This window comes from Molothrus aeneus, chromosome 14 (genome assembly GCF_037042795.1).
Source record: "Molothrus aeneus isolate 106 chromosome 14, BPBGC_Maene_1.0, whole genome shotgun sequence".
NCBI lineage: Eukaryota > Metazoa > Chordata > Aves > Passeriformes > Icteridae > Molothrus > Molothrus aeneus.
Genome location: NC_089659.1, coordinates 7,545,716 through 7,568,395, shown reverse-complemented (window position 1 = coordinate 7,568,395; position 22,680 = coordinate 7,545,716). Strand labels below are relative to the sequence as shown.

At 47.5% G+C, this 22,680-nt stretch overlaps 1 protein-coding gene across 1 annotated transcript in view; it reads right to left on the bottom strand.

Moving 5' to 3' along the window:
• Nucleotides 1-19,554, bottom strand: part of GPR50 (G protein-coupled receptor 50) — a 39,711-nt gene extending 20,157 nt beyond the window's left edge. The window contains exon 1 of the mRNA XM_066559438.1: nt 19,362-19,554. Within this exon, the coding sequence (XP_066415535.1) occupies nt 19,362-19,539 (178 nt within the window). The 5' untranslated portion in view covers nt 19,540-19,554. The remainder of the gene's footprint in view (nt 1-19,361) is intronic.
• Between the last annotated feature and the right edge of the window lie 3,126 nt (nt 19,555-22,680).

The window sequence follows — 22,680 nt, the reverse complement described above, 5'->3', positions numbered from 1 at the left end:
CCCCGAGACACAATCACAGAGCCCTTAATGGAGAACACCACACAACTACATGGGGTAAAAATAACAAAAATCAAACACACTTTATCATGGAATCATAGAAAACCAGGCTGGAAAGGGGCCCCAAGGATCATCTGTTCCACTCTTTCTTGGGAAAAAGAAATCTCCCCAAGACATTTTTGAGGCACTGAAAAGATGTGGAAAACTGGAAAGAGCACTCATTCTGAGAGCATAAATCATCATACTCTTAAAGACAAAAGAATTGGATGATTATTTCTCACTAGGAAAAGCAGAAAAGCATTTTATGAGACTCATAAATCCACATCCCACAGACAAGGGAATCCTTACTATTCCTCTCTTTCTCATTTCTACCCCACCCCCTTGGTGCTTTCTTCTATTTTTCAGCAAAAAATAGGAAAAGTGAGTGCAGTGGGAAACCTGATGTGGTAGGAAAACTAACCCATTTGGTACTTCCCTTCCCACTACTGACAAATCTCAAGGGTAAATTCCCTCCTTCCCCTTTTATGGGAAGGGACATTCCCAACAGGGCTGATCCTGGTGTGCTGAAGCAAGCACGAACACTCACACTGCTTCCGTGGCAACAGCATCAGCACCATCCCTTTCAAGATGTTTCTGAAGCATAGATTTAGCAGGGGATTATAGGTAACCTTATAAGAAATTGTTTCTTGTGCTTTTCCATTCTTCAAACTCCATCTCATCCCATCCCACAGCATTAACTGTCCTGGTTTCAAGTTTAAGGAGGATAAAGAGCATCAAGCACCCTAAAAAATAAAAACTGCAGAAAGTACCCACTCATAAAGTATCTTAAAATTCTTCCTGTTGATTGGGAATATACTTGTATACATCTGAAGTGTATGAATTCACATAGTTATGTCTGATATAATAAATAAAAGGTTTAATAATGCAAGGGGTTGCAATACATGGAGCTGTAGAAAGCTTACATTTTGACTGTTTTCCTTTTGGTTCAGTACCCTGCATTTTCAGGTCTCTCTTTAAAAAATGCCTTGGACTTTCTGAGTGTCACCAGAAGCAAGAAGTTTTCAGAAAGCCAGGTAAATAAGGTCAGTATTTGCCACATGGAATTAATGCACAGAGGTCTGTTAAGGCAGTGTTTTCTCATACCTCATGGAGACCAAGGGGTTGAGGAATGCTCTGAGCCTGAGAACAGCCACATCAAAGCAGACCTGAGGGTCATCTGGTGCCATGCCCTGCACCACCACTGCCAGAAGGAGCTGCCTCATGGAAAAGTTCCATTTTATCTTATATGCACATTTACATTTTTCAGCACTAATAGAGTGTTTTGACAAGCTGCAATCGACCTCCAGTGTGCAGTGAATTTTGACTTTTTGTTCCAATTTTAAACACCAAAACCCAAATCTGGACATGAAAATTCCCCATAGTACAGAAATTAAGAGTCAAAGACATTCACTCCCTAAAACAATATACAAGGCCAAATTTGTCATCTTTCTCTGCCTTTCCCCGTTTGGCAGAGGGGAAAAACCCCATAAAATGGCACATGTCTGATATGATTGTCATGGGAAAATTAGAGTCCTGTATCTAGAGAAGGAGAAGCCCTACATTACGAAGGTTTCCTCTGCCAGCAAGGGAAAGAAACATTGCCTCCTGGTGATTAAGACTGTAATTATTATTATAAATTCTGAAACACTTGGAATTACGAGGTACATTTTCTTTAAATGGGCACCATCGTTAGTGCAAGTTGATTTGAACCAATGATTTATTCATGGCTTAATAACCCTGTTTGCTCCACATGCTCAGCACATTTTGCTCATGATATTGTATTACTGGCTGGTTGCTATAAACAGTCCATTTAAATTTAGACAGAAGCTTTTGGAAAAGTTCTATTTCTAACAGATATGTGAATTAGAACTGCATTGATCAGGAACTACGGGTTTCTTCCAAACTCTCTAACATTTACCTGTGTGCCTTAGGTTCTCAAAAATGTTCACAGGTTCTAAAAAGGATTCAGCACACACTGAAGTTCCCATTCAAACAAAACTTTCTATTCAGGCCAATCCTAATATTCAAACAATGAACTATCAAGAGAAAGTCTGCCAGACAGCACTGCCAAATTGTGAAATTTCTGCAAATAAATCAGAATCAGACTTCCCCATCGTGGTGTTAATAAAATACATCCAGCCTTGCCAATAAACCTGCTGTACCTTTCTCCATTTTCTGAAGTAAAAAAGCTTTGGCTTTACTGGCATTGTTGCAAGGCAGGTCTTAATCAAAATTGGCCATGGAAGAAGAGAAAAAAGTCTTTAAAATTTGGCTAGATAGACTTTTGTCAAGAAATGATACCTTTTTAACCACTGTGAAATTAAAATGTAGTTTTTGTACTGAAATTCATCCAAAGTTCTGGCTTGAAGGTATTGGAGAAAAACCAGACTACACCACTGATGATATACAAAGCTCTACAACCAGCTCCTCTTGGGCTACTTCATATTTTAATTTTTAAAGATATTGCCAGGAACCAAGTACAGTTGTCTGCTCTCCACAGTGCTTACAGCACTTTATAAGGGTCATATGCTGTTCCCTCTCCTGGAATTTCCATGTTGCCATTTCTTAATTGGTCATCGTTTTCAGGATGACAGTTTTTACTTGGCTCTTTGGAGAAGGAAACATTTCTAAAAGAAGCATCATAGTCAAGTATGTATAAAGCTGGGAGAAGCAACACCTGCTCCCTGTTATACTCCTTTCCTCTACTCAGAGCAGGAGATGAAGTTACATGTATGTTAAGAGGCACTGCTTGTTTGAAACCTTTTTTTTTTTCTGAATGGTGTGAAAATTTAGAATCTAAATCAAACGTGAATTAGATAAAGCCATAAGCTGGAAAGATGGGGCAGTGATTGTTCCTGTGTGCTGGGCACTGGTGAGGCCACACCTGGAATGCGGAGTTCAGTTTTGGGCCCCTCACAAGAAGGACACTGGGGGGCTGCAGTGTGTCCAGAGAAGAACAACGGAGCTGGGGAAGGGTCTGGGGCACAAGGCTGATGAGGAGCAGCTGAGGGAGCCGGGGATGTTTATCCCAGAGAAAAAGAGGCTCAGGGGGGACCTTATCACTCTGTACAAGTGCCTGAAAAGAGGTTGTACCCAGGTGGGGGTCAGGCTCTTCTCCCAGGTAAAAAGCAATGGACAAGAGGAAACGGCCTCAAGTTGCTCCAGGGTAGGGTTAGATTGAATATTATGAAAAATTTCTTTACCAAAAGGGTGGGCAACACACCTTTGGAACACACTGCCCAGGGACATAGTAAAGTCATTATCCTGTCAGGGATTTAAAAGACGTGTAGATGTGGCATTTAGGACATGGTTTAGTGATGAACACGGCAGTGCTGGGTTAATGGTTGAATCTTGGAGGTCTTTTCCAACTAGACAACTCTATGATTCTCTGATGTATTGGTATCCTAGTGATGCAGTCATTATTTTTGTTAACCAGCACATTTCAAGAAAACATCAGGCTATCAATTAGTATGCAAAAAGTCCATTGTTTAGCTCAAACAACTTGGCTGGTCATATCTCTATTGTCTCAGAACAGCACTGAAACATGCACCCTTGTTTGGTCCCTTTAGCCTTTAAAGCATCTCTTCATACAAACCCCTGCCTGAGCTGCCAGAATCAGTGATAAAACAATTTACTTTTTTTTAGAAGTTGCAACTTTTGATAAGATGACAAGGCACACAACACACTCGTGTTGGTGTATGAGTGCCTGGGCCAACAGGGTTGGTTTTGTGTGTTTTTTAAACACTTGACTTTTTTGAACAATTGAAAATAAAAATCTGGTTTTCAACACAGATAAAAGATAATAGAAGTTATATGAATAAATAAATATGAAGTAAGTAGTTAATAGGTATCACACTCTCAGGTTCCAGTGCAGCTGTAATTGCAGACAAGATTGTGCATAGAGATATTCAGAGATTAAGGAAGAAGACTGGCAGAAGAGAGCAAATATTTTCCATGCTGTGAAACCCAGCCCATTGGCTTTACATTGCTTCCCAGAGTGAAACTGTCTTGGCCTACTTCCATGGCAGAGTCACAGGAGAGGGAAACTGAGATGAAGACTCATGGCAGGCAAACCTAAACACCAGACTTGATCTCACCCTTTCCTTTTAGACCCTATATAAATCCACTCACATGGACAATGGCTTATGTTTCTGAACAATGATTTAGAACACAGATCTTAAGTCAGAAGACAACAAGCAGCTTCACAAATTAATTTTGGACTCTTCTTGCTCTATTTCTGCCTTTTTGCTGCTTAAAACTAGCTGTGTTTTGTTGCTGTGCTAAACTGTTTTAATGCAGATCATTTACGACAGAAGGGAAAGGGCAAAAGCAGAGGTGCCTGATCTCTTTAATGCGCAATCCTGTAGCACTTTCAAAATCTGCAGGAAGATTGCCTTGTCCTGCTTTGAATTTTATTTGGCTTCTCACTTCTCTAGATACTCACAACACAATTACAGGCAGACTCTGTTAGTCCCTGAAAAAAAATTACTACAGCAGGATTGTGAGGAAGGCAGGGAAGTACAAGAGGCATAAGGAAAATAAAGATCTGATGCATTAGCAGATATCTACTTTTGGGATTCATAGACTTAATATATTTAAACAACCCATAAACCTTTGCAAACTTAGGTGTTACTGGACTGATGAGTTATAATACACTTTTTGATAGAAAATGCAGAATTGTGCTCTTTGTGGGGGAGATTGAGAGTTTCTGAATGTCAGTAGCTTTCCACAGCTTGGAAATGCACTTAAAAGCTAAAATAATTTTAGATGAAGGGAGAAAGAATGAGACAAAGAAACTAATACAATGTGAGGGGAAACTATAGCTCCACAGGTCTCACATCCTACCACTAGCACTTCTCACAAGGAAGAAGCATTGTCCCTGATGCAGCTCCTAAAGTGCAAACTGGGCACTTCTGACAGAAATAAAGTAAACCAGGTGATGGGTTAGTGTCATGCTTTACCTCAGCAAGTAACTAAACACCACATAGCTGCTCACTCATCTCCTTCCAGTGGAATGGGAGAGTGAATGGGAGGGAAGGTAAAATTTGTGTGTTAAGAAAAAGGCAGTTTAATAGCACAGAAACAGAAGTAATAACAATAATAGAATTAGAATATGCAAAACAAATCATACACAATGCAATTGCTCACCACCTGACAATTGATGCCCAGCCAGTCCCTGAGCAGCAGCACCTGGCCAGTTTTGCCCATAATTTCTGGGCTGAGCATGACACCACACAATCTGGAATATCCCTGTGGTCAGTTGGGGTCAGCTGCCCTGGCTATGCCCCTTCTGGCTCCTTATGCCCCCCTTGCTGGCAGGGCAGCATGAGAAGCTGAAAAGCCCTTGAGATAGTGTAAACACTAACTCAAGCTTAGCAACAATTAAAACATCAGTGTCTTATCAACACTATTCTCATCCTAAATCCAACGCCCAGCACTGGGCTCCAATTAACCCCATCCCAGCTGAAACCAGGACAGATGGACACAAACACATCTTAGCTTCTTTCAGGTACCACAGCTCTAAAAATCTCCTTGTCTAGGACAGAGAAAGCAGCACATGGTCTGTCTGAAGTGTATTGGTCCGGCAGCAGTCCCCTGGAAAGGAGGCTTACAGTCCACAGCTCACCGTCATCCTAAAGAAATCCCATCTTCGGTCTTCCTTTTACAAGGGTGAAAGATAAGAATAAACATTACCAGGCCCAGTTTTGTGGAAGAGATATCAATAGCACTGGGGTTTGTTCACAGCTGCCCAGAAAGCCAGCACAAGAGCTTTCTAACCTCTCACACCCTCCACAAAAGGAAACTGAAAACTGTTTTTGACAAGCACACAGGCACAGAGATCACAGGCAGAGGCATATGAAGGGGGCTGTATACAAGCAAAAGCTACTTTCATCTCTTTTGCCACTGAAGGACACTTCAGCTTCAGGCTGTCCTTTTACCAACACTGCAGGGAACTTCCACAACAGCTTCCCCTGTTCTATACCTGGGCCACTTCAGCAGAGACCTCACCTTTAAAGTCAGCACCAGCCAGGCCAAAAGGTCCAGAATCAGAAGACTTTTATACAGTCTTGTTTTAGCATGATTGCAAAATATCTATCTTCTTATTAGAGCAGAGCTGTTCAAGTGATTTGTGTCCAAAGAAGGACAAGGAGGCTGCTGGAAACGTTCAAAAAATGTGTAGATGTGACACTAAGGGACAGGATTAATGATGGACCTGGCAGTGTTAGGTCAATGGTAGGACTCAGTGATCCTGGAGATTTTCCAATTCTGCTTTGAGCTCTAGGATGACTGGAATCATTCTCTCTCCTGATTCCACTCTGTTTTCCCCCACTCTGCTGCCCCCAAGGACCACTCAGCACAGTGGGAGAACAGGACAGACACTCAATACCCCACAGAGACACAACACACACTGTGCCCAATGCCTGTGGTCCCAACAGGGAGTTCCCAGTCCCTGCTGGTGTGGCAGCTCAGAGCTACAACACTGCAGCCAGGATGCCACTACAAATACAGCTGTACCACCAGCTACTCACAGTATTTAGAGGGCTCCCAATTCAAATCCAACCCAGTTACTCTAAAAGGATTCAGCACACACTGAGAACCCTGCTTTCAAGAAAGTCCAGGAGTTAAAACAGATCCCTCAGAACAAAAAGGGCCACTGGTTTCTGAAGAAGTGCAAGCCACTGCCACGTGCTCGTCTGTGCTGGCATCTCATCCACCTGCAGTCAGCAACCAAGTGCATTTAGATGCCCCACACACAGCACCTTTCCCCAGCCTTCCTCATTTCCTGGTGAAAGATCAGTCTCAGTGGAATTAGAGAAGCAAGGGTGAGTGAAAGGACAAATACAAAATGAATGCTTAGCAGAAATTGGCTTCTCTGTCTGTTCTTTAAAAAAAGAAGTGCTTTTCTAGAACAACACAGTGCAGAATAACTGTTCAGCTTTCTATTTTAAAATGAATTTGTCTTGCATGTCCATGGCAGAAAGTTAAACTCAACAGAGGGCTGCTCAGCACTTCCTCTTCATTGACATGCTATATCCTCCCACTCCAGTTTGGGGACAATTTTAGCCCTGCTAAGGAAAGCTTGTGGCCAAGGGCTTGACACAACAACTCCCTAGGCAGGGACATCTTCCACTAGACCAGGTTGCTCCAAGCCAAGTCCAAACTGGCCTTGAACAGTTCCAGGGATGGGGCATCCACAGCTTCTCTGGGCAACCTGTGCCAGTGTCTCACCATCCTCATGTTGTTATCTTATCACAGGGGTCCCATACTGTTGTCTCCTATCACAAAATTTTCACACCTTCTTGGTGTTTCTCGTGGGCAGCTCCTCAGAGCACTGACTCTTTCTTCTTCTCAAAGCAGCCACTGACTCCAGTTCCCTTCTCACCCAGCCACCCCACTCTTTTATAGTATCTTCTTCTCATTGGTTACAGCTGTGGCCTGGTAAAGTCAGGCCTTCTCCTAATCTTTGATAATTGGCCCAGCTGCAACTCCTTAGGGGTAAGACTACTTTCTACACTATCTTTATTTTCTTATATTCTATCCCCCTACATCCTCATACTGAAGAATTTTGTCTTAGTATCTCATCTAAACCAGCCTTCTGTCAGCATGAAGCCCTTCTGCCTTCTCCTGTCCCTACAGCCCCTGTAAAAAGTCCCTCTCGAGTTCTCTTGCAGGCCAGGCCATAGACAGTTTTGTTGACTACCAGGAACTGAAACTCATTTAAAACCAGGGAAGAGAAAAATAGAAGAGTTGGTTAGAAACCAGGATCATATTCCAGGAAAAAGGTGTCAGAGTTTGATCATTTGTCTTCATTCCACATGGGAGGAAAAACTGGTATCTTTACAGATTTGCTAGAAATAATTAAAAGAATCACTTTTAAAGGTAAGAGGAAACTGTGAAAGACTGGTCTGCCAAAGCAATGGAAACAGCCCAGCAGCAGCAACTGGTTTTGTAATGCCACGATCAATCAGGAGAAATCCAACCTCTCCTGGGAGAAATTTGTCTCAAAAAGGAAATAACAAATGAGAGTCAAAATACCAGTAAGGAAGAACAAATGCTGCCACAGCAAGACTGAAAGAGTCTAGCTCCTTGTAAGCCCTGTTTGTTGCTTCCCCACTCCTCTGTTTCCATATCTGTATAATTTATTCCAAAGCAAATTTATTATTTTAAAGACTCCATGGAGAAGGCTTTGTGTGTGCTAAGGGACACAGTGCTAACTACTTCTTCCTCTTCCCTATTATCAAAGGCTTTGTCTAGTCTGGGATTTAGCAAGACTTAATTAATGGCTTCCAATGGTACATCCACACTGGAAAGACTTCTCTCATTAGCTAATTAGTCTATTGTCTTAATTAGGCAAGTCACTTTTACTTCCTCGTTGCCTTGTATGGGAAACCCTGGTTTTCCCACCTAGGTTTTGCCTCAAGTCAGGTCCTGGCTTCTCTGTCCTCACTTGCTTTTTGGAAGGACTTAGAGCAAGGAGCTGGCAGACAGCATTGCCTCACCTTTCCATGAGAGCCTAGAGCAGGCAGGGAATGTTTTGTTCACTGCAGCTGTTCTGAAAACAGGGGCCCCTTGAGTCCCCAGCAAGGTCTTGGGTCATTAGGAACTGGCTCATCAGCATCTGTCAGGAACAAGAGTGCATTGTCTTACAAATTCTCTGTTTTCCTAAGAGGGTAACACCTGTGCCAGTGGGGTTGGAATGAGATGATCTTTAAAATCCCTTCCAAAACAAAGCATTCTCTAATTCTCTCCCTGAAGGGCCAGAAGACCAGTACATCTGCTGAGATGTTCAATGCTCCTAACCTAGGTGAGGAGAGACCTGAGGTCAGGCACCTTCCAGCAGGCTGTGTTTGCTGAACTGCTCTGGGCCCAAATGTATCTCAGCAGGGAGTGCAGCTGGATCCTCTGCAGGAGCTGCAAACCTGTGCCTGGTCAGAGCCAGCAGAGCTGTGGCTGCTGCTGCTCCTCCTTGCTCTGACTGCTGGCCATGGCAATAACTCTCAGCAGACAAGACTGCCTCTTCCAAGGCAGGGATTCACCCACAGCCTCCCACCACAAGTATCCCTCCTGTTCCCAGCACACATGCCCCTCCTTCTCCCATCACACCTGAGTTTTTCTGCAATCCTCACACCACACTTCTCTCTTCCCTACAGAAACTCCCACGGATAAGCACGGCAGAGGCAGAGTTTGCAATCCACATTGTAATGTCTGACCATTTTGGTGCCTGTCAGCTACACCTACTCTTGAAGTGTTTTGTCAGCAAGCTTTCCACTCAGTCCAATTAATTTTGACTAATCACTTTTGGTTAGTAGAAAGACTGTTTAAGACACAAGCCATAATGGCAGAGCTCACCACTGACTTAATGCTCACATCTTAGGTACAGTAGAAAATCAGGCCAGTGTTGAGAGATCTCCACCACCTTCCCAGCACTCCACAACTGAGACATTCAGAAAGTTCCAGAGCATCTCAGAGGTGAGGAAGGAGAACCTTGACATGAAGAGACTGAAGAACTATCTCTAGAGGTACTGAGGCTGAAGAACAAACTCAGATGGCAAAGCTGTAGAAGTAGGGGTAGACTGCCCAGCCATTCAGCCCTGGCTTTGCTCCCTGAGGCACCTCTGACAGTGCCAACATAGAGATATGACCCAGACAACTTCAGGGAAAAGCTGCAGGTAGGGAATGACACAATGCACAGCCCTTGTCCTCAGACAGCTTGGGGCCAGGCTAATGACACAGGCTATTGTTCTCCCATTCTGTTGAAAAAGCAATGACTCGCGTGGATGCCGGCTTTTGAGTACGTGCTTGGCAATGCCAGCAGATAAACAGAAAGGATTTCCATGGAATACCACTTCTGAAAGAAATGTATTTAAGTTATTTTTGAAATATTATTAAATCCAGTAGTGAATATTTTGAATGTGGTATAATCCATTTTCCTAGAAACCTGCCAAGAAAAACTGGGAGCAGCACAAGGGAAGTGCCACCATGCTGCCATCCCTGTCTCACTGCTCCCTCAGGGACATGAGCAGGAGCCTCACACGCCTCCCTCCTCCATCAGTGTGCCTTAAAAACACAGCTCCCATCGGCTCTCCCTCTCCAGGCAAGCCTGGATCCTTCCTGCTGATCCTGACCCTGCTCCCCTATGAGCCAGGGACCCTCCATCGGCCCATGGAAGCCCCAAAGCCGAGTGCTGACAAATGCAGTGGGAAGGCCAATGCAAGCCACTAAAAAGGACTGGGCAGGGGTATTTCAGCAACCTGCAGGTGGGACTGAGGGCCAAAGAACTAGCACAGTGAGATCTGGGTGGCTCTTGCCATTGAAACTGGCCAGCAGATGAAAGCAGGAGACAAGCAGGTGGATTGGGTGGGTGCAGAAGAACCACCCCTGAGCACAGATCATCATCTCCCAGTCTTCCCAGCATAGTTCTACCCTAAAAGCAGAGCCCAAATCCATATCCAGGCACCAGGACTCCAGTCTTCTACTCCCTCTTACCTTCTATGTGCTGTTCACTCCACCAACCCTCCTATGCCATGTTTGTATGCAAGTCCAGGGACAGCCTAAGCTGCAGTGGTCACCTAAAGGAATAGGATCTCCTCACCTCAGAGACATAGGACAGAAAGTTAGTTACTCTGCAAAAGTCATTGGAAAATCCTGGACCACCTGGAGAACATCTCCCTTTCCTAAATTGCTCCTTCTGAATCTCCTCACAAGTAGGGCAGAGCTGAGGCCAGCAGAGGAGCCCTGTGCCCCCATCCTGGCTCATGCTGTGGGCACACTGGGGAGGCTGCTCCCTCCCACCTGGCTGTCAGGCAGCATTCCCTGGGGCAGCATAGCCAGGGCTCCATTTCCTAATGCATCCAAATGCAACTCTGCTGTGGATTTCACCCATCCCATTAAGATTCAATTTGATCTATTTTCTACTGCAGTATCTGCAGAAATAAAACTCACAGCTGAGATCAGAAGGCCACACAATGGGCTAAGAGTAAGATGAAATATGTTAAACTCCATTTAAGTTACAGCTCATAGAGCCCATGGGAACTGCAGGCTGTGCGCCTGCTCAGCACCAGAAAAAGCAGTTCCATCAGACTGGGGCTGCTGCAGACATGACTGTCCTGGGACTGGGGCACAGCCCTCTCCTAAGGACTGTCCTGTCCTCCTCCACCCCTGCTCTCTGCTGTGGGACAGACTTGGAAGGAATTAAACATCCTGCACAAAAGCAAACAAAAGGCAAACAATAAAATGCGAACAAAATGAAAAAAAGATAAAAGTATTCAAAACCTGCCTCTGAATTAATTTCCATTTTATTTATAGGCCATGACATGACAGTTGTCCTTCTAAGCCTTTTAAGTAATCACAGGGAAGAGTTACTTTGAGCACATATGCCCACCTTCCCTTTTCCTGAAAGATGTTCCAGCTCATATTGAAGGACTGTCTGCAAGGTAATTAATTATTTACCATTATCTACGCCAGTACTTGGCTCTTGAGATTTTTTAGGAACATCAAGTCCTTGGGCAGCAATGCTCTTTGGGGCTGAAAAGAAAAGAAGAGCCTTTGCCAGAGACAGGGAAGGGCACAGGGCTAGGGGGGACTGAGAAAGGGAGAACAGGAGCTCAGCAGTGTGCTGAACATGGCTTGCTCTCTTGTCCACAGGATGGCCATCTGGGGAGGCAGGGTGTTATTTTACATGATACAAGACACAAATCTGCACAGATCTGCCAATAATAGGAGTTTTGTTTCAACTAATTTCAACTGTATAGAGACCTGTTACCCATGTGTAACAGAACTTTGGTCAAACACTGCAAAGACACATAATCTTCAGTTCAGAAATGCCAGAATTACTGTTCCTAGTGGAAACCTGATTCATTGCTGCATTGGTTTTGCACAGCCTGGGTTTTGGTAGCAGGGGAGCCACAAAGATGGCTCCTGTGAAAAGCTCCTGGAAGCTTCCACCACGTCCAACAGAGCCAACCTCTGATGGCTCTGAAGATGGACATGCTGCTGGCCAAAACTGGGCCAATGAGAGAGCCTGGTAATGCCTCTGGAATAACATATTTAAGAAGGAAATCAAAAAGTCACAGGTTTTGCTTCTAGTCAGAGGAGGAGGTGAGAACATGTGAGGGAAAACAACATGGAGACACCAAGGTCAGTGGAAAAGGAGGGGGAGAAGGTGCTCCAGGCACTGGAGCTGAGATTCCTCTGCAGCTGTGGTGAAGACCATGGTGAAGACCATGGTGAAGCAGCTGAGCCCCTGCAGCCTGTGGAGATCCCAGGGGGATGCAGAGATCCACCCACAGCCAATGGGGGAAGGTGCCCACACCAGAGCAGGTGGATGCCTGGAGGAAGCTGTGATCCAGTGGAAGACCTGATGGAGAAACAGGGACCCTTCTTCCAGCCTGGAGCAGTCTGTCCTTGGAGGGCTGCACCCCATGGCAAGAGAGAGCCACGTCACAGCAGTTTTGGGAGGGCTGTTGCCCGTAGGGGAGTTCATGTTGCAGCAGGTGTGGTAGGGCTGCTGCTCATGAAAGTGGACCCACTCTGGAGAAGCTCATGGGTAACTGTGTCCCGTGGGAGTGACCCCACAGTCTCACAGGGGAAGGATTCCTCTCCCTGAGCAGAGGAAGAAAATCTCCATGATGAGCTGACCAAACCCCCACGCCCTGTCTCCCTGCATTGTGAGTTGGAAGGAGCCAGGGGCTGGGGGGAAGCAGCGTTTTAGGGGCTTATTTTACTTCTCATTATCCTCCTCTGATTCTGTCAGTAATAAATTAATTTTGCAACCATAAATTGAGCCTGTTCTGTCCTTTAAGTGTTTTTCCTGGTCCTTATCTCACTCACGAAATGTTTGTCAATTTTTTTTCCCTCTCCACTGCCCAGCTGTAGCAGGGGAGGGTGAGCAAAAGACTCTCGTGGGTGCCTGGCATTGGGCCAGCATCAAACCATGACAATTCCTCTCAAATCACATATTTATCACTTGACCACATACCATCTGGCTCCCAAACCACTGGTACACCTGAAGTGCATGCTGAGCACTGCTGACTTACTGAATGACTAACAGTGCTTCAACTCCACTCCCCAGCCACACATCCATGATTTACAGTGCTGTCTGTGTTCAAGTCCTGCTCCGACCCCGGGTTTGGGAGTGGGAGGAGCAAAAATGTATGCTGGGAGTTACACAGAGTTTCACAAAGGGGCTCCTGAGATCCAGTGTTCCTAAAAATACTCACATCCACATAAAGACTTTTTTCCCTGGAAAAAAAAAATAGAAAAGGAAAAAAAACCAAACCCAAATATTGGAAGCTTTGACCTCAGAGTTGATGGGATGGAATCCCCCTGGGAACCCCAATGGAGCTGCTTGAAGGACCAGTTTAGAAATATTTCTGAAGCTACTGTGCTACAAAGCAACTTAGGAGCTGCTCATGGCTGAGTGAGCTGCTGCTTCCTCCAGAGCCCTGGGAGCACAGCATGGGAGCAGCACAGCATGGGACCAGAAATGCCACTTGGAGCAAGACAGGGCAGTGGCTGAGCCTCCTCCTTGGCACTCTGGACACAGCCCAGGGGGAGCCCAGAGCAGCACTGCTGGAAGGAGGGATGTGCCAGGGCCTGGATGGGGATGCAGCCTGAGCCCTCACCAACGCAGGAGCAGATGAAGGTGAAGGTGATGTCATCAGAGACCTCTCCAAGTTAGTCTGGCCATGGGGCTGTGCCTGTGGCTCCAACACAGCCCGAACAAATGCCCTGTCTCTGTGTCTCACTGTGCAAGACATCTTCTAGGAAAGGACAGGTCAAGATTGTTCTCCACTTTATGCTCCTATTACAGTTAAAGTTCACAGTTCACCTTAATCCAAATTGATTTTCTCACAGGTTTCATGGCACTGTCACTCCTGCTTCTCCCACCTCCCCCAGCCCCACTCCAGCACCCACTGCAGAGCCATGGGAGCAGGGGGCTGCAGCAGAGGGACAGATCCACCCCCCCCTGCCCTCCTGCTCCCAGAGCCCACCACAGCCCCCAAGAGACCACTCTCAACAACTTCTCTGCACCAGCCCTGCAGCCCAGGCCCTCGCTGTGCTGAGCCCCAGCCCCAGCCAGGCTCCCCTGCAGCCCTAACGCTGCAGGTGCCATTCCCATGGCTGGGGCACAGGGGGAGCACTGGCAGCCAGCTTGGCATTGCAAACTCATCACCGAGCTCTTGGTGCTTCAGTAACAAAGCTAAAAGCAACCACTGGTGTGGACAGGCCCCCTCTAGAGCAGAGGCATCTGCCAGCAGCTCACCCCTCTGATGTGACAGGTGCCATCCCTGCTGAAGGGCAAGGGGGTGCTGGGTGCCACCCTTCACATCCCAGGACTCAGCAGGTGGGGAAGGGGAGACCCAGCAACCTTCTCACCGTTTAACCAACACACAGCCTGCTCCCCTCAGCAGAGCCCCCCAGAAAGCCCAGCCACCTGCAGCAGGGCCCCCCTCACTTCAGGGGCCACGGGCTGGGTGCACCAGCAGCACTGGTAGGAGTTTGCTGTAGACAAGTGAATCAGTGCAACAGATGAGCAGCTCCTGAAGCATCTACCCACAATGTACAGCAAGAAGAAATGTAATTTCAGGCTTATGGCAGATGCTGGAGGGTTTGTGGTGCTAAAAAAAATTTAAAAAAATAAATCTCAACACCTACATATAATAGATAGCTTTCTAGGACAAGGAAATCCTGCAGTAGCTGGAAGAAAATCAATCACAGTTCCCAACTACATCTGAGGTAAGGAAACAGAACATGGTCCAAAACAACATCTCCTAAAGGTCAGTTTCACAAAACTGGAAAGAACCAGACACAAAAATAACTGAGAGAAAACATCTAAATATAAGTAAGTGTGACAATGCTTATTGGAGGATGTTTAAAGATGCCTCAGTAGAGCCCTCTTTCCCACCAAGAAAAGCAACAGTATCTTTTTTAGAAATTATTTGGTTTAAAATAGAAATTAAGACAAGAGCCAAATTTTAAAAAAAATGTAAAAAAATTAAATCTACTATAAAACTAGAGCAAATTTTATACAATTCAATACATTTTTATAAAGAAAGCTAAAAGATATTAAAAAAAACCTAGAGGCAATAGTTCTATCAGGAAAAAAGCAACCATCAATCAATACATTAGGCTTGATGCTAAAAAAGTACAGTGAAAGTATCCTGATATAGATGATACAGAAAGCATAAGTATTACTTTTTATCTTTGCAAATAAGGATGACTTAAATCTCAGCTATAGCAAAAGTCTCTGAGAAGCAAGTTGGGAAGATCCCCAACACCATCTGCTAACCATCCTCACATCTGTAACGAGAAAACCTGGACTCAGAGCCTCTGAAGGAGCTCACCCAAATTCCTAACATTGACTTCAAAAAAAAAAACAAACCAGAAGCCTGTCCCAGGCCAGCCAGGAAGTTCCAGAGGTCTTGGGATAATAAATAAAAAGCCCTGCTCAAGCAAACAAAAACTTAGCCCAGTGCCAGTATTTCCAGAGGGCAAGCGGCTGACCCGGGCAGTGCAGGCTGGTCTCCCGGCCCCTGCTCAGGGATGGAAACACAACTCCTGTTAGTCAACACAGTTTTCCGGCTGGAGGGCTTGTCAAACAGATCTAGGATTTCTTCTGAGAGTTTGCATTTGGCTGACAAAGGTAACTGTTGACATAATACATACAGACTTCTGCGTGACGCCCGACTTTGGCTGGGGTGACAGTTCAAGAACAAAATCCCCTCGCTATGCAAACAGCCCTGTATAGTGTATATCCAAAGGATTAAAAGCCAGTTGAGCCCAATGACCTCATTAGAGTTGTACCTGCTCTGCCTGCCCCTAGAGAGGTTTTGGATCCCTAGAAATTACATTCCCAAGAGCATAAAGGTCCTGTGAGGCAGCAGAAATTGCTCTCTGCACACAAAGCTCCAGGCAGCACTGCTGGGAGACATGGGTTTCCAGGGAATGCAGTTTGGGCTGCGTGCCTGAGTTTGCACTGAGTTCAGAAGAACTAGAGGAGGGTATTGCCAGAGCCTCTGCCTAGGGAGCAGGCTAGCTCATTGAAAAATACTGGCTGGTTTTAGAGCTGATTTTCACACTTGTAAAGCTGGCCAGAGGCAGAATGGAAAGCTGTAAACTCAGCCATGCCAGCAGCCCTCGGCTGGTCCTGATCCCGCACGTGCCCCATTATCCACAGCTCACTATCATTGTTTCTTACTTGGGTCCCAATCTGTGCTCAGCACTCTGAGCACCTCCCAGAAACAACACTGGGCACATCAACTTACCTTACACCTTCCCAGATGGAAAGAGAAGCAGTGTGATTTCTCTGGAAAGAGCAAGTTCTTCCCAACTCCCCCAGTGTCCAGAACAATAGAGGGATGATCAGGTTTGTCAAAGTTTTCAGCTGCCAAAAAACTTCACCCCTCCCATAAAGACATACAGACATCTTTCCTGTGAGAGGAGCAGGGTTATTCCTCACACCCTTCACCCTCAATCATGTCACTGCCCTGCACTGTGGACATACAGACCAAAGCCTGGAGCTTTTTTTGAAGCTCTCTGACCACACAAATATCTCCAAATGTCCAAGTAGCTGGATGTGGGAAAGCCTAACACCAGACATTCTCCAGCATGACTGGCTGAACAGCCAGCTGTGGATGTGAACTGTCTACCACAAAGGACACCTGGGGCTTTCAGTGAATCCCAGTTTCCTCTGCCCACAGGCACCACCCACCTCCTTCTCTTTGTTCAGTTCCAGGCAAATGCTGATGTGAGATGCTGCCCAACAGCCACACTCTTGTGGCTACGTGCCATTGCAGCTGTGGGCAGTGCTGAAGTGACAAGGGACAAGTTCTTCAAAAGCATCCAGGATAACAGACCAAAAACCCCACCTCACAAGAGTGCCCACCCACCACAGCTCCTGAAGCAGTGCCAGTTACACATCCCAGCCTGAACCCAGCTTAGCCTGACAATACAGTTTTAGCTCCAGCTGGGTGACCTTGCGTGAGCTTGCTCCAGAAACGAAGACCTGGTCCTTCCAGGATTTGGCAAGAGCTGACACAGCCATCACAGGTGCCCTTTTCATTTATTGAACTGGCTTAGGCTGTATTTGCACACGAGTAGATAAACTCTTTGTCCAAAGGACTTCAATCTGGCTGCTGGGTTCCAGGTGAGCCCCTCTCATTCACATGGCTGCTCACATGTCAGGAGGAGCATGAACTGAGCTGAGATTCCTGACTTTTTGTCCTGCATCCAGGGAGGCTGACAGACAGCTTACTTCCCAACACAGAGAGATGCAGGACTGTCTGAATACTCTAAGCACATATGATTTTTTTAGCAACACAAGATGACAACACTTAGATGCAGGTTAGACATTTTACTTTACTGAATCAAACCACCACCACTGGCCTGACCACCTCATCCTCCTGCTGCTGAACCCCTTCATGATTTAGCACAGGCATTCCCAGTTTAGGCTGTGACTGAAGGAGGAACAGTGCTCAGGTGAACAAAACAGGATGGGTCCTGGGACTTACCACAGCTTCAAAGTCTGTCACACTGAATTCCCCACTAGTCACACTCACGTTCTGTGTGCAACAAGAGCCACGTCCCCTCAGATCAGGAAGATTAGCACTATTTGCACTTGTGTTGACTTTATTCCCACACGCCGACAGCTCGTACAGAGAGCAGACAACAGGCTACTGACAAGGACTAAGCTCTGGAAAATATCTCCGTGATCACTTCAACTCAAAGCTGTTCTTTTTTACTTTCACAGGAGCTTTAACTCAACTCACAGTGGAAGCAGTCTTAAAACATGAAATGCATTCAAGTGATCAACGATGTGAAAGGTAATAAAAGCCGCTAATAGCTTCAAATCTGCTTGCAGCCAGATAACATAAACAGCTAGTTATCTTAGGAGAAGGGTAGGGTGCTTTCCTTCCTCAGAACCACTGATTACAGGCTTGCTGCACCCACATTTTAAAGCAAAGCTGAAGAGAGGAGCTTTTCCAGCTATATTGCAGTTTCTCATAAACCCAGTACAGCCTGCCTGTAGCTATGGGCAGCGTTTTATGTACCAGTTAAAAAGCCACTCACTATTCAGGGTCACTGCATCCAGTGCCTGCCCAAGCCAATGGCCATTTCTGTGCTTTCTTTCATTAATAAATCAATCAAATGTTAGAGGCACTGGAGTGAAATTGTCCTCTCAGCCTTATCCATCCAGTACTTTTACTGAACCTTGTTGAGTTACTGCTTATTTACAGGAGACTGAGACAGATAGTGAGACATCAGCATCTCAAAATACTTGCAACTTGCACATCATAAACACCACAGATATTTCATTAAAGCCATTTTACAAGCTATAAAACTGAAGGTCATTTTATGTCTCTCTATAAAAGCAGACAGTGATATAGTCCTCAGTAAAACACACTCTATGGTACAATTTAAGCAGCACTACACAGATTACTTGAAACTCCTTACACAGCAATTTTTATCCAGGATAAGTTCTCTGTTAATACTGATATCCAGTATTTCTTTGCTAAAATAATAAGACTTTGAAGGAAAGAAATTTACACCCTCGCATAATACAGCCTTCTTAAAAACACTGAATAATATCAGTTTAACAATTTTCCCAGATGAATTCATTAGGGAGGTCAATACATAGGGCTACAAAGCAGACTTCCAAGTTACCCGTGGAAAAAACACGTAAATTCTACACTCTGATTTCAGCATAGCAGGTTTGTAATAAAAATACTAAAACACTGAAAGGCTGGAACACAAAAGCAAGTGTACAACGTTGTAATGGACTTGTCTTAAAAACCCGAGCACTCTTGTTGAGCACCTGACGCGGCACTCGGAGTCGTCCTCACCTGCACCTCTGCCCCGCTCCTCCCAGCGCGGGTCGCTGAAGGGACGTGGGTTTTACCTGAGCTGGCTCCTCCGTCTGCAGCTGCCTCTGGGGGACAAAAGTTTCGAAAAGTCGGAGGACAGCAGCAGCAGCGGGACGGGCAGAGAGCGAGCCGGGAACCCCGCGGCAGCCCGGCCAGCGGAGAGAAGCGACGGGCGGGCACTGCTCCGGCTCAGCGCAGCTGCTCGGAGTCCTCGGCCGGGGCAGACCGGACCCGGGGCTCCCCAGGGGAGGTGCCCTCACCGCCCCGGTGCGGGACTGCCGTTCTGCTCCCGCCGCTGCCCGCGGGCTCCAGCCCCGCCAGCAGCGGGGCCGGGCCGGCGGAGCCCGGGGCGCGGTGCGGTGAGGTGCGGTGAGGTGAGGAGCTGCTCCGCTCCGCTCCGCCGGGGCCGCTCCGCTCCGCCCGCCCCTCGCGCCCGCCCCGCGCCCGCCTCGCGCTCACCGGCGTTGCGGAGCTTCTTGTTCCGCAGCACAGACAGGATGACCAGCGCGTTGCCCAGCACGTCCACCACGATGGTGAAGATAAGCACGGCCGCCAGGCCGGTGGCGGCTCCCGCCGCCGGGCCCCCCTCCAGCCCTGGGCAGCCTGGGCAGCTCCCGTTGCTCCCCGGCCGCTCCATGCGCGCCTCTGCCCACCGCCGCCGGGGCCCCTCCTCCTCCTCCTCCCGCCCCGACGGCAGCTCTCACCCCCGGGCCCAGCCCGGCCCGGCCCGGCCCGTCCCGGGGCGAGCCCGCCGCCCCCTCCCCGGCGGTGCCGCCGCCCTGCCCGGGGCGGAGCGGGGGGGCCGGGCGGGGGTGCCCGGTGCGCGCCGGGGGCACTGAGGCGCTCTCCGGGCCGATGGCGCCACCGCGCGGCGGCGGCGGGCGGCGCGGGGCGGGGGCGGGCGGGGGTCCCCGCTCGGAGCCGCCGGGCCCCGCAGCCCTTCAGCCACGCCGAGACCCGCAGCCACGCCGGACCCGCACCCCGCCGGCCCTCACGGCGGGACGCGCACCCCGCCGGCCCCCGCAGCCCCGCTGGCCCTCACGGCGGGACCCGCACCCCGCCCGCCTCCCTTCCTCAGGCACAGGTGCCGGCAGGGAGAGATTACGAGGCGAAGTTTCGCACCTCGAGTCGCTGAAGCCTTTCCCGGTGCCTTTGCTTCCCATCGCTTCCCGCGGCTCCGCTCCCAGCCAGCCACCCCTCAGGCAAACCCATCCCCACAGGGACTTTTTCAACCAATTACGCCAGAATATGACCATTCACTTTGGGTTTAATGCTTTTTACCGATCGTAACGTGTGCACTGCAGAATCCCCAGCAGTAATGTAAGTTCAGCAGCCCTCTCACTCAGCGGCTCCTCAGCCGCAGGAAAAGAGCACTCAGCCGGAATACCCAGCTCCCGTAGCCGGCATACCCAGCTCCCTCAATCGGGACACCCGGCTCCCTCAGCCGGCATACCCGGCTCCCTCAATCGGGACACCCGGCTCCCTCAGCCGGGACACCCGGCTCCCTCAGCCGGCATACCCGGCTCCCTCAGCCGGCATACCCGGCTCCCTCAGCCGGCATACCCAGCTTCTGTAGCTGGGATACCTCGTTCCCACAGCCCAGCCCCATGGCTGGAGCTTCCAGGCACCTTTCTGTGCTTTATTCCGCACCACCATGAGCAAGAAGACACCAAACTGCTATGGTCAGGCTGTGGCTGCAATGCCACAACCACGTGAGCTCTCAGCTTTGTTTAGAAAACAAAATCAGAAAAGGGAAAATAGGGATACTATAGAACCATGGAATGGTTTGAGTTGGAAAGGATCTTAAAGATCATTCAGTTCCAAGTGCCCTGGGCAGGGATACCTTCAGGAGCACCAGGGAACTCAGAGCCCCTTCCAGCCTGGCCTGGAGCATTTCAAGTGATGGGGCATTCACAGTTGCTCTGGGCAACCTGTTCCTCATCATCCCCAATAGTCAAAAATTTCTTCCTTTTATCTAATCTAAACCCACTCTCTGTCAGTTTAAAGCCATTCCCTGCCCTTGTCTAAAGTCCTTCTCCAGCTCTCTTGTAGCCCCCCTTAGAGACTGGAAGGTGCTATAAGGTGTCCCTGAAACTTTCTCTTCTGCAGGTTGAACAAGCCCAGCTCTCAGCCTGTGTTCATAGCAGAGGTGCTCAGCACCAGCCATGGGCAGGACAGAGGGCAGGTCCATGCTCAGTCTGTCCAGCACCACCTCCTGCTCCTGCCCAAAGCCACCCCTCTGTGTGCAGGTCAAAGTATCCAAGCAAACATTAAGGTTGTGTCACAACCCATCATGGGGGTTTTATTGCTGCCTGGTCGAGTCAATAACAAAGCAAAAAGCAAAGCCTTTGGTGGCTCATTCCCTGCCAGCAGAGTACAAGCAGCACAAGGCACAGCAGAGACCAGCAGCAAACAGGGTCTGCCCTGGCCTGGTGGCCCAGGGTCAGAGCTATCAAAATCCTTGAGTTGTTAAAGACAGCATTTTGGCTTGATATGTAGCTTCTTTTGGCTTCCTTTTGACATTCTGCATAGTTTTGAAAATATTTTTTCCATGTAAATCAAATAGTTTTGTTCATGGACTTTCAGCTGCTCTGTTCAGGACATACCTGCAGACAGGAGTAGGGTGAACTCTCATAGACATATCCTTTCAGCCCCTTTCACCTTCACTCTGCTCTTCTCTGTCAGTTTTGCACCATTTATAAGATGCTCTCAGGAGCGTTTCAGCTGTGGAGAACGAGGATGAGACTTCAAAGGACCTGAACTTTACATAAAAGTGTCTTGGCAAAAGCACCAAAGCTACCCAAAAAAGATTTTGGCCTCACACTTAAAAAAACCTGGTTCACAGAGCAGTGCAAGGTAAAGGGGGTGTAACATTTCATTAAACAAATGCAACTGGAAAAACATAAAAAGGGTTTTTAACCTGCACACTTTTTTTGGTGTGTAATTTATACCTGCAAAAAGCAGCTCTTTTTCCACAGCCTGGAGTGACTGCCCTGGACAGGAAGGTCTGCAGAGCTCTACCAGGGAAGTGTGCATCTGCATAGCTGCAGCAACTAATCTTCTATAAGAAACTTAGAAGAAATTATGATAGATGTAGTGAGCAACTGTTTTCATCACTGGAGTGATTTAGATGAATGATCTTCAGGCTGTTTCCTCCCACCTTCCTGCTAAATGGACTCTTCACTGCTTCAATTAAGACAAGGCAAGTACTCTAGGAAGCAGTGGCAAGGGAAAAAAAATTAAGGTAGAGGTATCAATGAGACCTTTTTAATTACACTTTACCAGAATTGCTGACATAAATCACGCTGAAATAAGAGTATCCCCAGTGTGTTAGAAGAATTTAGGCTCATTTGAAAGGATCATGCACATGATCACAGGAGAAGGCACCTGAATTAGGGCCAGAAACCAGAACCCTTCAGTACCTGAACTACACCAGGGAGAGTAGGTACATGTATGCAGACAGGAAGACCAAGTAGAATGTAATCAGTGCAAAATATTCCAGCACCATAAATGCACACTGCATGTGCAAAATTGTCACAGCTTTGCTGACAGGGAGGCTGGGAGGGGCAGTGCCTGGCACCCTCCTGCCATGCCTCTCACAGCAGCCCTGTGCAGAGCATCTCTCATCCCTCCCTGAGCAAAACACCCCCGTTTCACAATGCTACCTACCAGGGCACACAGCTTAGTAAGAGTTAATCCAGGTATATTGTAATAAATGGAAGCTTACATAATTGAAAAATAGCTGAGGCATTAATCTTCCTTCTCGCTACCTTGAGTC